Below are 18,005 nucleotides of genomic sequence, written 5' to 3' on the forward strand. Positions count from 1 at the left end.
CAGTCGAAGGAAGTAAATGGTCTGATCCGTGGCTTTGTGAATGGACTGAGGAGAAGGAGCCTTGATGAGCCAGTCGTCCAGGTAAGGGAAGACTTGAAAGTTGTGGGAGCGGAGATAAGCTGCGACCACAATCAGACATTTGGTGAATACCCTGGGCGAGGAGGCTAGTCCGAAGGGTAGCACCTTGTATTGGTAATGATGTTGGTTGACAAGAAAGCGAAGATATTGTCTGGACATCAGATGAATTGGAATGTGAGTATACGCCTCCTTGAGATCGAGGGAACATAGCCAGTCTTCCTGAGAGAGAAGAGGATATAGGGTGGCAAGAGATAACATCTTGAACTTCTCCTTGACCAGACATTTGTTGAGATCTCTGAGATCTAATATTGGTCTGAGATCTCCGGTCTTTTTGGGTACAAGAAAGTACCGGGAGTAAAATCCCAGGCCTTGCTGGTCCAGAGGAACTGGTTCGATGGCATTGAGAAGAAGGAGGGAGTGAACCTCCTGAGCGAGGAGGAGGGACTGAGCCTTGGTGGAAGCAGACTCTTTTGGCAGACTTACAGGTGGAGGAGTCTGAAAATTTAGGGAGTAGCCGTGGGCGATGATAGCAAGTACCCACTGGTCGGAGGTGATTGCTTCCCATCGAGATAGAAAAACTTGTAGTCGACCTCCTATGGGTTGAGGTAGAGGACACGAGGGAGGAAGACTGGCAATGTCCTGGAGAAAGGAGTCAAAAGGGCTGCGTCGACTTAGGTTGAGTAGCCGGTTTGACAGCAGGCTGCTGTTGTTGACGAGCCTGTTGTAGCTGCTGACGCTGTCTGCGAGGTTGAGGAGGATGAGGCTGAGCCGGTCGAGCAGAAAACCTCCTTTGATATGAAGGTTGTTGCCTGAATGGACGAGGAGGAGGAGGTTTCTTCTTGTTTTTCAACAAGGTGTCCCACCTAGTTTCATGGGCGGAGAGCTTTTGTGTGGTGGTATCCATGGACTCCCCAAACAGCTCATCCCCTAGGCAAGGAGCATTGGCAAGCCGGTCCTGATGGTTTACGTCCAGTTCTGAGGCCCGTAGCCATGCCAACCTTCTCATTGCTACAGAGATAGCAGTAGCTCGAGAAGTCAGTTCAAAAGTATCATAAATAGAACGGACCATAAACTTCCTGAGTTGCAGAAGACTAGAGGTACATTGCTGAAAAGCAGGAAGTTTACGGTCTGGAATATACTTTTGAAAAGAGGTCACCTGTTGAATGAGGTGCTTCAGGTAAAACGAGAAGTGGAAAGCGTAATTACTTGAACGGTTGGCCAGCATGGCATTTTGGTAAAGACGCTTTCCAAATTTGTCCATGGCCTTTCCTTCCCTACCAGGAGGGACAGAGGCATACATACTGGCTCCTGCAGTCTTCTTTAGGGTTGACTCTACCAACAGGGATTCATGGGGAAGTTGGGGTTTGTCAAATCCAGGGATTGGAATCACTTTATATAGAGATTCTAGTTTTCTTGGAGCTCCTGGGATTGTCAAAGGAGTTTCAAGATTCTTATAAAAAGTTTCCCTCAAGATGTCATGGAGGGGTAACTTTAAAAACTCTTTAGGAGGTTGGTCAAAATCCAAGGCATCCAAAAATGCCTTGGATTTTTTAGAGTCAGACTCTAAAGGAATAGACAGGGTGTCTGACATCTCCTTTAAAAATTTTGTGAAGGAGGAGTGCTCTGGCTTAGCAGTAGTATCCTGCACCGATGGTTCCTCCTCATCAGATGTGTAATCCTCCTCGGTACCGAGGGGATCATCCGAATCGTCCCACAAGTCAGGGTCCCGTACCGATTGTAAACGGCCCTGGGAAAGTGGAGTCGATGTATCAGTATGTTTAGTCTTGCGTACCGATTTACCAGACCGAGTGGAGACGGTACCAGGGGAATGTAGTACGGTACGGGGTTCAGAGAACAGTACCGGTTCCGACCCCGTAGGAGTAGCACGCCGTTTTGGTTCTGCTGACAGAACAGGCATGGACAAAGATTTTTGTGGTGCCGAAACAGTCGATGCCCATAACAGAGGCTGTTCGACAGACGGCACCGAAGGCTCAGTCGGTACCGACACTGGAAGGTTTGGAGACAATAGAGCCGGGAGCAACTGTTGGAGTTGCTGCTTAAGCTGGACCTGGAGGATAGAGGCAATGCGCTCATCCAACATTGGTCCCGATGGCACCGGTACCGGTTTTTTCTTGCTCGGTACCTTCGGTGCCGCTCGACGCTCGGGTGAAGTCGATGCCGATGAAGAGGCCGAGACTTCAATGGGAGCGGAGCGTTTACGGGGCCGGCGCTCAGTCTGCAGGACTTGGCTCACTGCATGCTCGACTGGCTGGCCTAGAACAGTAGGGGAAGGCTTCTTAGCCGGCTTACCTACAGGAGTCGACACCGACGATGGATCTGGCGGTGCCGAGGTAGTCGGAGTCGATTTGGAGGAAGTCGTCGACGTCGATACCGGTGCAACTTCCATAGCGGTACCGAAAAGGATCCGCTGCTGAATTTGTCTATTTTTTAAAGTTCTTTTTTGTAAAGAACTACAGCGGGTGCAGGTTTCAGCCCTATGGTCCGGACCCAGACACTGGAGGCACCACTTGTGTGGGTCGGAAAGAGAGATAGGGCGTGCACACCGCTGACACTTTTTGAAACCCGGTGACGGGGGCATGAAGGGAAATACTGCTGTAGCAAAATCGAAGCCCGAGGCTTCGATGGTGCCAACAGGCCCCGCCGGGTCAGATTCGACAAAAAAATGAAAATAAGAAATTTTTTTTTTTTTACACAAAAGGTAAAAAAGAAGGAAAGAAATAAAAATGAAGAGAAAATTACGCGCGAGCGGGAAGGCAAGTGAAATAGAAAAAAACTTCCAACAGCTGTTGGAAACACGCGTCTTCTTAGCTCCGCGGAATTAAGAAAACTGGGGACCGCGCGCCTCTGTCGGGCGGGAAGGCACTCGCGCACGCGCGGTGCGGCCTAGCTAGAACTTTCTAAAGTTCTTAGAGTGCAATCACTCTAAAATTGTCCGTACAGGGGCTCCGTCGGTGCCGTCATCCATCAGTCAAGAATATGCTGCCTGCTTGTCCTGGGATAATGAGTCGTATATCGAGCGGACCATAAACTTGCGCAACTGAAGAAGGCCAGAGATGTGCTGCTGGAACAGTGGGACCTTGCGCTCCGGCAGGTACTTTTGGAGGGCAGACAGCTGTTGGACCAAATGTTTCATATAGAAAGAAAAATGGAAGGAATAGTTGTTCGCCCTGTTGGCCAGCATAGCATTCTGGTAGAGCCTCTTGCCAAACTTGTCCATGGTCTTACCCTCTCTGCCAGGAGGGGTAGAGGCATAGACACTGGAGCCCTGAGTCTTTTTCAAGGTGGATTCAACAAGAAGGGACTCATGGGGCAATTGAGACTTGTCGAACCCTGGGATAGGGATGACTCGATAGAGGTTGTCCAGTTTACGGGGGGCCCCCGGTACCGTAAGGGGATTCTCCCAGTTTTTGTAAAAAGTCTCCCGTAGGATGTCATGCACGGGAAGCTTGAGGAACTCTTTAGGAGGTTGTTCGAAATCTAAAGCCTCCAGGAAGGCTTGAGACTTCTTTGAGTCAAATTCTAAAGGAAGGGACAGGGCTGCAGACATCTCCCTCAGAAATTTAGAAAATGAGGACTGCTCCGGTTTGGAGGTAGCATCGGGTGCCGACGGGTCCTCATCAGATGAGGAGGGATCCTCCTCGGTACCGAGAGGGGATTCCTCCCATAAGTCAGGGTCCCGGACCTCTGGTGCATGTCGAGACACCGGGGTGGAAGGTGCGGTATGGCGGGTCTTGGATAAAGATTTCCCAGAACGCACCGAAACGGTACCAGGAGAGGAAGACCGGCGTCGATCCCGGTCCCGGGAAGAATGACGCACTGCTTGGTGCCGAGGAGGATCCGATGTGGTATGGGAGTGAACCACTGGATGGGTATGAAGCTGCTCAGCCGAAAGAATCGGCATGGAGGTGTTGATAGGTACCGAAGGGGTGGATACCGGGGGTTCGGTACGGGGCTCGGGCCGGTCTGGTACCGGAAGGAGCGGTGCCAGGATAGTGGGCAACAGGTGCTCGAGTTGTTGCTGTAACTGTTCCTGGAGTTGAACTTTTAAGATGGCCGAGATACGGTCATCTAGGGGTGGCATCGGAACCGCTTTCTTTTTCTTCGGTTCCTTAGATGCCGCTCCACGCCCCGGCGATGAGGAGGCCGATGACGAGGCACTCACCGAGATCGGGGCGGAGCGCTTGCGGGACCGGTGCGATGCCGGCAAGGTCGGCGTCGCCACCGTAGTTGGAGGGCGCTCGAGGGAAGAGGAAGGCTTCTTAGCCGGCTTACCTGGCGCCAGAGACGCCGATGTGGGGTCGGGCGGTGTCGAAGTAGACGGTGCCGATTTCTGTGGTACCGCTGTCGATGTCGAGGAGTCCATCGCCGACCCGGTGCCGAAGAGAAGAGTTTGTTGAATTCTTCGGTTTTTAAGGGTTCTCTTTTGAAGAGTGGCACAGCGGGTGCAGGAGTCCGCCCGATGCTCCGGACCCAAACACTGCAAACACCAATTGTGTGGGTCAGTGATGGAGATCGGGCGTGCACACCGCTGGCACTTTTTAAAACCGACCTGCGGGGGCATGAAGGGGAAAACGGCCTCCGCAAAATCGAACCCCGAGGCCTGTATAATGGCAACAGGCCCCACCGGGGCAAAATCGAAAAAAAGGGGAAAAAAAGCAAAGTTTTGTTTTTTGTTTTTTTTTACAAAGCAAAGGAAAAAGAAACCCGAAGGCAAAAGAAGAAAAAATAGGGAAAAAAGCGCGAGCGGGAAGGCAAAAAAGTGGTTTCAACGACCGTTGAAAAAACACACGCGTCTTCTTCGCTCCGCGGAAACGAAGAAACTGGGGACCACGCACTCCTCCGTCGGGCGGGAAGGCACTCGCGCACGCGCGGTGCGGCCAACTAGAAACTTCTAGTTAAAAAGGTCCGTACCGAGGGCTCCGTCGGTGACGTCACCCATGTGTTAAGAATATGCTGCCTGCTTGTCCTGGGATAAAGAAGGATATGGCGTTACTCAAGAAGGTTCAGAGGAGAGCGACACGTCTGATAAAAAGGTATGGAAAACCTTTCATATGCTGAGAGATTGGAGAAACTGGGACTCTTTTCCCTGGAGAAGAGGAGACTTAGAGGTGATATGATAGAGACTTACAAGATCATGAAGGGAGAGTAGAGAGGGACAGATTCTTCAAACTTTCGAAAAATAAGAGAACAAGAGGGCATTCGGAAAAGTTGAAAGGGGACAGATTCAAAATGAATGGTAGGAAGTTTTTATTTACCCAATGTGTGGTGGACACCTGGAATGCGCTTCCAGAGGGCGTAATAGGGAAGAGTACGGTACTGGGGTTCAAGAAAGGATTGGACAATTTCCTCCTGGAAAAAGGGTTAGAGGGGTATAGATAAAGGATTACTGCACTGGTCCTGGACCTGTTGGGCCGCCGCATGAGCGGACTGTTGGGCACGATGGACCACAGGTCTGACCCAGTGGAGGCATTGCTTATGTTCTTATGTCGTGCGCATGCTCGCACAGGATGGCGGCCGACTTGGATCGGGAGCCAGGAGGCGCTGACGGACGGCAGAGGCATCGGACAAAGTAGGAGGGCAGCCGCACGGGGACCCCAAGGGAAGGAAGCCACCACATTGAAAGCGCTGCAGCACCTGCAGGCAGGTACTCACTCCTGGGCCATCATTGCTGAGTGCTCGTTTATCGGGGCAGTGCTCGGTTTGTGAGACAAAAGTTTGCTGAGTGTTTAGCTCGTCTTGCAAAACACTCGCAAACCAGGTTACTCGCAAACTGAGGTTCCACTATACTTAACAGTTTCTATAGAAGCAATGGCATTTTAATAAATTAGAATAAAAGTTGGTTAATAAAAATATGAAAATTATACATAACCTAATGCATGGAAAGAAAGTTAAAGTAATACCTGGCCGCTATCTATAGCAGGCTCGCCTCTTCCATCTTCAACAGAGACTTGATAATTTTGTAGAGAATCTTGACTCAGGACAGATGCAAAGTCTTTACACTGAGAAGGTCCACTTATTTCTTTTTTTGGTGGGCTGGTCACATCTTTCCCTTTGTTAGTATTTATCTGTAGTGGCAAAAGGTTGAAAGTTCTTCGGTTTTCACTAAGTTGACGTTTGTTATTAGCAGCAGTTGCTCTCCCTTGTGAATCGCTTCCAATGCTCCTCTAAAAGAAAATAAATAGAGATTAGGTTCTCAACTTGTTATCTTTTCCAGTAGACAGGGATAGTATGCTGAACCAAAGGTCTTGCATCTACAAGTCCACTGCAGGAGATACTGATCACTGTTTTCAGTACTTCCTCCCTGCTATCTTCTGCCCCTAGTCAGTTAGTTAGTTTCAAAACCAACAACAGTCCTACAGAAAAGAACAGGAGTGGAGAACAGGGAGACTCCCCCAACAAGAGATTTTGATCTGCATATAAAAGTAACACATAGCTCATAAACACACCATGGAGAGGAAAGGCAGAAATAACCATCTTTATCTGGGGGGGAGGGGGAGAACCACCACCACCACCAAATAATAAACTGTGGAACTCAGGGGGAACCCCAAATAACTACAATGTCTTCCAATTTATAACAGCTGATAGAAAATCAGACACGCAGTCTTCAGCTAGCAGGAGCTCCAGGCAGGCACCATCAATGATGGGTGGGAGTTTCAGCATACCATCACTATCTATTGGAAAAGATGTCAAGGTGAGAACTAGAGAATGACACGGGGGAAAAAAATCTGTCCCCATCACTGCCCCGTCCCCTTCACCATCCCGTCACTGCCATTCCCTTCACCGCCCCATCACCATCACCGCCATCCCATTCACTGCCCCGACCCCGCCCCACAGCATCCATACAAGCCTCAGTACTGCAATATTTAGCTTATTCCTTCCTTATAAATCAAAGTTCTGGCTGCTGAACTGGAGAAAGATGTTCAGCTGGCAGGGCTTTATTTATAAATTTTTATCAACACCACTAATATACTACTTTATCCTAAAGCAAAAAAAAAAAAAAAAAAAAACAACCATAGAATTTTTTTTCCTACCTTTGTTGTCTGGTTTCTGCTTTCCTCATCTTCTCATTCAATTCCTTCCTTCCACTGTCTCTCTTCTCTCTGCGTCTTCCATTTGCTCTGTTACTGTGCCTCTCCCTTTCTTCCCCCCTTTCCAAATTGGTCTGGCACCTATCTTCTTCCCTCCGCTCCCCCTATAGTCTGGCATCTCTGTCTTCTTCCCTGCCGGAATCTTCTCCCCACTCTCTGTTCCCCATTTCCCTTCAGCATCTTCCCCCACTCTCTCTTCCCCATGTACTTTCAGCATCTTCTCCATGTCCCTTCAGCGTCTTCTACCCACTCTGTCTTCCCCATATCCCTTCAGCATCTTCTCCCCATTCTGTTTTACCCATGTCCTTTCAGCGTCTGTTCCTCTCCAACCCACCTTTCATCCCTTTCTCCCTCCTTGCCCCTTACCCTTTGTGGAGCTTTCACACACATACACCCCCCAGTGCGAACACCTCTTAGCCGCTTCTGCCATGCACCCGCACTCCCCCCTGGACAATATGCCTGGTCCGACAGGCAGAAGGAGTGTTTCCAGATTGAAGTGCACAACTGTGCCGACAAACCTCCCTGCCCTCTACCTTCATGGCCGGCGATTTCTAAACTGCCTTTTTGCGGCAGCCGGAGCGTTGAAGTTGCATATGGCTGCCGGAAATGTTGTCTTTGATGCAACTTCTGGTTGCGTCAGAGATGACCTTTACGGTAGCCACATTAAGCTTCAATGCTCCGGCTGCCGTAAGAAGGCAGTTTAGAAATCGCGGCCACAAAACTAAGGGGCAGGGAGAGAGTAGGGAGATGTTTAGACTCAGTGGCGGCAGTAAGAAGGGAGGGAGCGTGAAAGGTGACAGAGCGCATGCCCTCTCTTAACTGCGGGGACAAGGCCATTCACCACTCCACGGGGCAGTGAATGGCCTTGTCCCCGTAGCCACGGTGAATACAAGGTTTTTCCCCACCATTCTCTAGTGAGAACCTAATCTTTCTCCAGGGCAATAGGGATGGTATGCTGAACCTAGGGGCATACCTAAGCAGTTCAACAAACATCAGGTGAGAAAGATAAGCATGCCCTCAAAACCGAGGCTCCAAATGAGGAGTCTTCTTGAGCTACTATGATCACCCTATAAAACTCAGTGAAAGTGTGAAGGGATGACCAAGTCGCCGCCCGGTAAATCTTATCAACTGGAACAGTCATGGCTTCAGCCCAGGAAGATGCAATTCCTCTAATCGAATGTGCTCAAAGAGCGAAGTGAGTCAGCCTACCACAGACATTGCAGCAGAACGAAAAGCACAGTTACTTACCGTAACAGGTGTTATCCAGGGACAGCACATAAGCACATAAGCATTGCCTCCGCTGGGTCAGACCAGAGGTCCATCATGCCCAGCAGTCCGCACACGCGGAGGCCCATCAGGTCCAGGACCTGTGTAGTAGTCCTCTATCCGTACTCTTCTATCCCCTTTTCTTCAGAAAGTTGCCCAATCCCTTCTTGAACCCCAATACTTTACTAGAAACGCCTTCACTGGATCAGATGGAGACCCTGATTACCCATATCCCTCAATGTGATTTGCAAGGAGGTGTGCATCCAACTCATGCAGGCAGCTATTCCCACATATGGGTGACATCATCGACAGAGCCCGGATGCGGACGCCTCACAAGCAGACTTGCTTGAAGAAACTAGAAGTTTCGAGTTGCCCGCACCGCGCATGCGCAAGTGCCTTCCCACCCAGCGAAGGGCGCGTCTCCTCAGTTTGGATAGCTAGCAGAGAAGCCTACCAGGGGAGGTTGTGAGAATAGCTGCCTGCTGTCCTGGATAACACTTGTTACTGTAAGTAACCGTGCTTTATCCCAGGACAAGCAGGCAGGTATTCTTACATATGGGTGATCTCCAAGCTAATCAGAATGGGATGGTGGGAGTGTTGGCAATTTAGGAGAATAAATTTTATAATACTGTTTGGCCAAACTGTCCATCCCGTCTGGAGAAATTATCCAGACAATAGTGAGAAGTGAAGGTATGAACCGAGGACCAAGTAGCAGCTCTACAAATTTCCTCAATAGGTGTAGATCTGAGGAAAGCTACTTAAGCTGCCATTACTCTGACTTTATGGGCTGTGACTTTACTGTGAAGGGATAATCCAGCCTGGGCATAACAGAAAGAGAAACAAGCCGCCATCCAGATGGAGATGGTACGCTTAGAAATAGGATGGCCCAACTTATTTGGATCGAAGGAAACAAAAAGTTGAGGAGCAGTTCTGTGTGGTTTGGTGCGTTCCAAGTAGAAGGCCAAAGCACGTTTACAGTCCAGAGTATGAAGAGCTGATTTTCCAGGATGAGAAAGAGGCTTTGGAAAAAACACTGGAAGTACGATGGATTGGTTGAGATGAAATTCCGAGAACACTTTAGGTAGGAATTTATGATGAGTACGAAGAACCACCTTGTCATGACAGAACACAGTGAATGGTGGGTCAGTAACTAAAGCTTCCAGTTCACTGACTCTTCGAGCAGAAGTGAGGGATATGAGAAACACCACTTTCCAAGTGAGATACTTCAGATGAGCCATATCAATTGGTTCAAATGGAGGCTTCATGAGTTGAGTAAGGATAACACTGAGATCCCAAACCACGGGAGGTGGTTTGAGAGGAGGTTTAACATTGAAAAGTCCTTTCATGAATTTGGAAACCAACGGATGAGCAGAGAGGGGTTTCCCTTCAATAGCCTGAAGGAAAGCCGCAATTGCACTGAGATAGACTCGGATAGATGTAGACTTGAGGCCAGAATTGGATAAGTGAAACAGGTAGTCCAAAACAGAAGATAAGGAGGAATGTAGTGGCTCCTTATCATGAGAAAAACATCATGTAGAAAATCTAGTCCACTTTTGGTGATAGCATTATCTAGTGGTAGGCTTCCTATAAGCTTCTAAAACATCTCTTACAGATGGAGAAAACAGAAGAGGGGTTATGTTGAGAGGTACCAAGCTGTCAGGTATAGAGACTGCAGGTTCGGATGAAGCAGAGAAGGAAAAACTGGTAGAAGGTATGGCTCCCTGCTGCTGAGTTGAAGTAGAAGGGAGTACCAAGGTTGTCTTGTCACCGAGGAGCAATTAGAATCATGGTGGCATGATCGTTTTTCAACTTGACCAGAGTCTTGAGAATGAGAGGGAATGGAGGAACTGCATAGAGGAAGAGATTCATCCATTCCAGAAGAAAAGCTTCTGCCTCGAGGCGTTGAGGAGAATATATCCTGAAGCAGAATTGTGGGGAGCTGCAAAGATGTCTATCTGAGGCGTTCCCCACTGTGAAAAAATGTGATGAGGCGAGGAATGGAGTAACCATTCGTGAGGTTGCTGTAGACGACTCAAGTTATCCGCTAAGCAATTCTTCGCCCCTTGAATGTAAACAGCTTTGAGGAAGGTGTTGTGGCAGATTGCCCAATCCCAAACCTTCAGAGTTTCTTGATAAAGGGAGGCAGACCCTGTCCCTCTCTGTTTGTTGACATAATACATGGCGACTTGGTTGTTCATCCGAATAAGGACTACTTGGTCGTGAAGCAGATATTGAAAAGCATTGAGAGCTTTGACGATCGCTCTGAGCAACAAATTGATATGACACTGATGATCCGTACTGGTCCAGAGGGCTTGAGTACGGAGACCATCGAGATGAGCGTCCCAAGCATAGGTCAAACAGTCTGTAGTGAGGACCTTCTGATGGAGGAGTGTTTGAAGAAGCAAGTCTCTGGAAAGACTGGAAGAGAGCATTCACCAACGGAGAGACTGCTTCAAGGAAGGAGTGACTGATGTGTGTCAAGAAAGAGGGTCGCAAACTTGCGTCCATTGAGATGCCAGGGTCCACTGAGGAATTCTGAGGTGAAGTCTGGCAAAAGGAGTCACGTGTACTGTGGAGGCCATGTGATCCAGGAGTACCATCATGTGTCTCGCTGAGATGGAAGAGCGGGAAGACACTGTATGACAGAATTGAAGAAGAGCTTCCAGTCGTTGTTGTGGAAGGAATGCTCTGAGTTGGACAGTGTCTAGAACAGCTCCAATGAATTGTAGATTCTGTGAGGGTTGAAGTTAAGATTTGGGAAAGTTGATTTCGAATCCCAAACTTTGTAGGAACCAGGTAGTCTGCTGGGTCGCTACAATAACCCCTTGAGATGTGGAATCTTCGATGAGCCAGTCGTCGAGGTAGGGAAATACCTGAAGACCATGATTCCTTAGAGCTGCTGCTACCACTACCAGGCACTTGGTGAACACTCTGGGAGACGAGGCCAGGCCGAAGGGTAGTACTCTGTATTGATAATGCAGATTCTCCACCCGAAATCTGAGGTATTGACGGGAGGCAAGATGAATGGGAATATGAGTGTAGGCCTCCTTGAGATCCAAAGAGCATAACCAGTCGTTCTGCTCGATAAGGGGATAAAGGGATGCCAGGGACAACATTCGAAACTTTTCTTTGACTAGAAATTTGTTGAGAGCCCTGAGATCCAGAATGGGCCGCAGATCGCCCGTCTTCTTCGGAACAAGGAAGTAACGGGATTAAAACTCCCTGTTCTGCTGTTCCAATGGAACTGGTTCAATGGCATGGAAACGAAGCAGAGCTTGAGCTTCCTGAAGAAGAAGGGCGGTCTAGGATGGATTGGAAGGATACTCTCTTGGAGGAAGCTCTGGTGCAATCTAAGAGAAATGAACAGAGTATCCTTCCCTGATGATGGTAAGTATCCAGAGGTCAGATGTAATTGTTGTCCATCGATGGTAAAAAAGATGGAGATGACCTCCTAAAGGGGGAAAAGAAGACAGTCAGAACGGTGGAGGTTATGCTCTGTTTTAAACAGTCAAATAGGCTGAGTAGCCTTAGGTGCAGCAGAAGGTTGAGGTTTTTGTTGATCGTGAAATCATCTGCGTAACTGAATAGTTTTATCCCAAGTTGGGTTAGTTGCATGCCCAATGAGGACATGTAGACATTGAAAAGCAGTGGGGAGAGCGGGGAACCTTGTGGCACACCGGATGGGTTGCTCCAGATATCTGAGTGATCATGGTTGAAGAGTACCTGGTAGGTACGGGATGTAAGGAAGCCATGAAACCAGTTCAATACCTCATCCCTAATACCAATGGCGTCTAGGCATTGTAGCATTTTCCCATGGTCTACCAGATCAAATGCAGAGCTCATAGATAGAAGCAGGGCATGCAGGTTTGGCAGGAGCTGGCTTTGGCTTAGGTCTGACAATAGAAGCAAAGGATTTTTCATGGTCAGATAATTTCTTGGTGGCTGCCTCGATGGATTCATCGAAGAGGTCATTGCCCTCACAAGGGATATTAGCCAAGCGGTCTTGAAGATTAGGGTCCATGTCAATGGGTACGAAGCCAGGCAAGACGACGCATAGCTACAGAGCAAGCAGCTGCTCGGGCAGACAACTCAAAGGCATCATAAGATGACTGTAGGAGATGTAATCTGAGTTGAGATAAAGAAGCAAGGACTTCTTGAAATTCAAAGTGCTTTTGAGTATCCAAATAAGTCAAGAACTTTGGTAAGAGAGAAATGAGGAATTCAAAGTAAGTAATAAACTGAAAATTATAATTGAGGACTTTAGAGGACATCATGGCATTTTGATAGATGCAACGTCTGAATTTGTCCATCGTTTTCCCTTCCCTTCCAGGGGGAACTGTGGCATAAACCTTGGAAGGATGGGATCTCTTCAAGGAGGACTCCACAAGCAAGGATTGATATGTTAACTGTGAGTTGTCAAACCCTTTGCGATGCACGGTTTTATACCTAGAGTCCAATTTTACTGGAAGAGCTGGTATGGAAAAAGGTGTTTCCATGCATCGACCAAAAGTCCGATTCAAAACCTTATGAAGAGGAAGCTTAAGTGACTCTGCCAGAGGTTGAGGAAGATGCATGGCTTCTAGATACTCCTTAGAGTATTTGGAGCCAGTATCTAATTGAAGATCCAAGTCCACAGCCATCTGACGAAGAAAAGATGAGAAAGATAGCTGATCTGCCAATGCTTTGCCTCGAGAAGGACTCGAGGACATCGAGGCAGCCTGGGTCAAAGATGAAGCTTCGGCAGGAAAAAAGGCATCAAAGGAATATGGTGACTTGGACAAGACAATTGAAACCGGGACAACTTCGAGGTCCGGCATTGGAGACCTCGAACGAGGTGTCGGTGGTCTAGTCGAAGTTGGGGTAGATCGAGGCTTAGTTGAAGAAGGTCTTTCTTTAGAAGAAGAACTATGCCTGGAAGGGTGCTTCGATGAAGGCCTCGATTGTCAAGGAGAACTGTGCCTGGAAGCAGATCTCGAAGATTGAGGAGACTTCTCCTCGGAAATGGAAGCAGCCGATGGTATCAGAGAATGTATAGGACTGGAGGCTGTAGACTGAAGCTCTAGAGGCTTGGTGGAGGAACCTCGATGCACTCCCAAAGACTCTGCTCCTTGTATAGAGTGTGAGGATTCTTTTCGAGGAACTTGCAAAGAGTCTGCTCCTTGCTGTACGTGCTTGGATGCCAGATCAGACACTCACAGAGATTCTGCTCCCTGCAAAGAGTGTGTAAAAAAAAATACAAACCGCAGTTCAGAGAAGGCACAAAATAATGAAGTTAAACGCAGAGACTCAAAGACGGACTTCTCGGCTCTGTGGAAAACTGAGAACTGAGGAAAAGCGCCCTGCGCTGGTTGAGAAGGCACTCGCGCATGCGCAATGCGGGTGACTCGAAACTTCAAGTTTCTTCAAGCAAGTCTGCTTGCGAGGCGTCCGCATCCAGGCTCCTTTGACGACATCACCCATATGTGAGAATAGGCTGCCTGCTTGTCCTGGGATAATAGCCGACCTGATCCATCTTGAAATGGTAGCCTTGGAAGCCTGCCTCCCTTTCTTAGCCAGATTCGTCAATACGAAGAGGTGGTCCAAGAGACGAAAGTCATTCATAACCTCCAGCTAACGTAAGATAGCCCTCCAGACATCCAGCACCTTCAAGAATCTGTCCTTCTTAGATCCCGAGGGTAGGATTTTTCTGTCCTTTCTTTATTCTTCCAGGTTTAAACTAAACCTTAAGCATATATACCATATCTTCTCTTTAAATATAGAGCTCAACACGGTTTACAAAAATTAAAAGGGAAATACAGTGGGAGTTGGTGGTATAAGTACTTCTGCACCACAGTATGGCTGGGAAACATCGTGTCACCAAAGCTGCTGCTCAGGTTAAAACTTTTGTCTCAAATATTACCCAAACAATAGTGATTGCATGTGCAAGCTGTTTTCAGCTTGAATCTCTCATGAAGGAGTAAAGGAGCTGAGAGAGGAAGTGGCAAGACTGAGAAGCATCCATGAGAATGAGAGGTACAACGATAAAATAGTTCATGAGGCAAAGATTTCCAGAAGTGGGGAAAAAGAGGCTTTGCTGAGGGAAGACAGCTGGACTCAGATTATGGAACACTGCAAAATTGGTACTGTGAGTCCCCTCGCTCTTGAACTGAAGAACCAGTATGCTGCCCTGGAAGTGGAGAAGAGAGCATCCCAAGGAGAGGTAGAACCAAAGAATGAAATCCCCAAAATTACTGGATCCATGACCACTAGGAGACATAAGGTAGTGGTAGTTGGTGATTACCTTCTGAGGGGTACAGAAGCATCCATCTGCAGATCAGACATGATGTCACAAGAGGTATTCTGCCTGCCTGGTGCCAAAATCCAAGATGTTAACAAAGAACTTGCTGAGACTCATCAATCCTGATGACTACTATCTGATGCTGCTCATTCACGTTGGCACTAGCGATACTGCCAAGTACACCTACGAACGTATCAAAAGCAACTTTGTGGCTCTGGGAAAGAAGGTGAAGGTGGTATTCTTCTCCATCCTCCCTATCGAAGGTAAAGACCAGGGCAGAGAAGCTCGCATCCTGGAGATGAATGCATGGTTATGTGGATGTTGTTATCTAGAGCATTTTGGCTACCTGGACCATGGGATGATTTTCCAAGGGATGCTGAGAAGGGATGGTGTGCATCTATCAAAGAAGGGAAGAAGTGTCTCCAGCAGCACGCTAGCTAATCTACTGAAGAGGACTTTAAACTAGAAATGATCAAAGCCCCCAGGTAAATAAATCACTGAATAACTCTACACAGAAGGGAAAAGGGGGGCAATGTCTGGAAAGCAGTATACAATAATGTTCAAAGTATGGGAAACAAGATTCTGGATCTAGAAGCTGTGATGGAAGAAAATGAGTTGGATATAGTGGCGATCACAGAGATGTGGTTCACGGAGAACCATGACTGGGATGTAGTTATACTGTGCTATAATCTGTTCAGGAAAGACAAGGAAGAAAAGGAGGGGAGTAGCATTATATGTTAAAGATAAAATAATAATGGTGTGTCTTGATGAGGTGGGGTAGAGAGTACCATTGGATGGGGAGGGGAGGGTGTGGAGAGGGGAGATAGAGGTTATTGAAAGGTTCAAACACAGTCATATAGATAAATAATATAGATAAATTGGGGGTTTATTGAAAGGGGTATATGTCTATTTTATGATGAATATCATATTATATTTGATGCATCATTGTTGTAATAAGTACCTTGATGTTGTATTTGTTGTATTTGATGTTGTTTGCATCAATAAAACTGTCTGAATTTAAAGATCATATTAATACAACTGCAGAATCTGCAGGGTAAGTTAGAGGCACTGTGGATCAATTTGGAAAGAGGAACGGTGAATATATTTACATTAGTGCAATATAAAGGCCACCTTCACAGATGGAAAAAGTGGACAGATATTTAACAGTAGACATTCAGAATATATCTAAAAAAGGAAAGTTTTACAAATAGGTGATTTTAACATGCAGGATGTTGATTGAGGTATCCTTATTGCGGAAACTTCTAGAAGTAGGGAGATCCTGGACTCTCTACAAGGAGAACTGTTCCAGCACTTTGTAATGGAATCCATGCGAGATGAGTTCATACTGGACTTAGTGCTTACAAATGGGGAAAGTGTTTGTGATGTTACAGTGGGTGGTTTAATATTAAGATGAGTATAGAGAGGGCTCATTCAAAAGCAAAGGTTCTAGATTTTTTTAAAAACTAACTTTGTTTGGATGGGGGATTACATTAAGGAATTGTTGTCTGAATGGGAATATCTGGAAGAAGTAGAAATGAAATGGGCAAATCAAAGGAGTAATTGTAAGAGCGAAGTAAGTAAACTTAAGTGGAAAAGAAGGCCATTTTGGTTCTCGAAAGCAGTAGCTGAGAACGTAAGGAATAAAAGCATAGCTTCCATAAACTACAAAAGATCACAGAAAGAAGACGACAGGCAAAAATATCTGGAAAAGTTAAGAGAAGCTAGTCATGTAGTCAGGAAAGCAAAGATGCAAATGAAAGAAAAAAAAATAGCTGACAGTAAAATGGGGAGACAGAATTTTTTTTTTAGATATATTAGTGATAGGAAGAAGTGCAAAAGGGGCACTGCGAGACTCAAAGAAGAAGGGGAGAAATATGTACAAGCTGTTAAAGAAAACAATGAACTGAACAAATATTTCTGTTCTTTGTTCACGGCTGAAGCGCCGGGAGCGGGACCACAAAAGACAAACAAGAATAGGGATGGAGGAGTGATAGACTGATCGATTTTCAGAGGGTTGTGTTACTGAGGAGCTAACTAAATTGAAAAGGTAAACAAAGCAATAGGGTGCTGAAGGAACTTGGGGAAGTTCTGGTGGCACCGGTGACTGACCATTTCATTGCTTCTCTAGAGTCAGGAGTGATACGAGGACTGGAGAAGGGCGGTTGTGGTCCCTCTACACAATGATGGAAGTAAGGAATTACAGGCCAGTTAAGTCTGACTTCTGTGGTAAGCAGATTAAATGAAACGCTTTTAAAAACAGAGAATGGTAAAGTTTCTGGAATCCTGTGGATTACAGAACTGGAGGCAACATGGATTCACTAGAGGTAGGTCTTGTCAGACAAATCTGATCAATTTCTTTGAATGGGCGACCAGAGAATTGGATAGAGGGAGTGCGCAAAGCCTTCGATAGTGTTCCACACAGACGTCTAATAAATAAACTGAGTGCCCTCAGTGTGGGTTTCAACATGACGGGCTGGGTCAAGAACTGGTTGAGTGGAAGGCGACTGAGGGTAGTGGTCAATAAAGATCACTCTGAGGAAAGGGATGTTACCAGTGGTGTGCCTCAAGGTTCTGTTCTTGGGCCTGTTCTTTTTAAACATTTTTATAAACGATATTGTTGAAAGGCCAACGGGTAAAATTTGTCTCTTTGCAGATTATACCAAAATCTGCAATAGAGTAGACACCCAGGATGGTATGAATAACATGAAGAAAGACCTGACAAAGCTTGAAGAATGGTCTGAAATTTGGCAGCTAAAATTTATCGCTAAGAAATGCAAGGTCGTGCATTTGGGCTGCAAAAGCCCAAGGGAACAGTACAGCTTGGGGGTGAAGAACGTATGTGCATGACAGAAGAGCAGGATTTGAGTGTGATTGTATGTGATGATCTTAAGGTGGCCAAACAGGTTAAAAAGGTGATGGAAAAAGCTAGAAGGATGCTAGGGTGCATAGGGAGAGGTATGGCCAATAGGAAAACAGAGGTATTAATGCCCCTGTATATAAGACTCTGGTGAGACCTCATTTAGAATGTTGTGTATAATTCGGGAGGCCGCACCTTCAAAAGGATATAAAAAGATGGAGTCGTTCCAGAGGAAGACTACTAAAATGGTGCATGGTCTTCGTCATAAGGCGTATGGGGACAGACTTAAAGATCTCAATCTGTATACTTTGGAAGAAAGACGGGAGAGGAGAGATATGATAGAGACGTTTAAATACCTACATGGTGTAAATGCGCATGAGTTGAGCTCTTTCATTTAAAAGGAAGCTCTGGAATGAGA

At 46.8% G+C, this 18,005-nt stretch overlaps 1 protein-coding gene across 15 annotated transcripts in view; it reads right to left on the minus strand.

Moving 5' to 3' along the window:
- The window catches only part of PCM1 (pericentriolar material 1), an 869,560-nt gene that overhangs the window by 744,495 nt on the left and 107,060 nt on the right, over window positions 1-18,005 (minus strand). For all 15 annotated transcript variants that reach the window (XM_033944006.1, XM_033944000.1, XM_033944047.1 and 12 more), the window contains exon 4: window positions 6,000-6,263. In XM_033944006.1, the coding sequence (XP_033799897.1) occupies window positions 6,000-6,263 (264 nt within the window). The remainder of the gene's footprint in view (window positions 1-5,999; window positions 6,264-18,005) is intronic.

The sequence above is a fragment of the Geotrypetes seraphini genome, chromosome 1 (genome assembly GCF_902459505.1).
Source record: "Geotrypetes seraphini chromosome 1, aGeoSer1.1, whole genome shotgun sequence".
Taxonomy (NCBI): domain Eukaryota; kingdom Metazoa; phylum Chordata; class Amphibia; order Gymnophiona; family Dermophiidae; genus Geotrypetes; species Geotrypetes seraphini.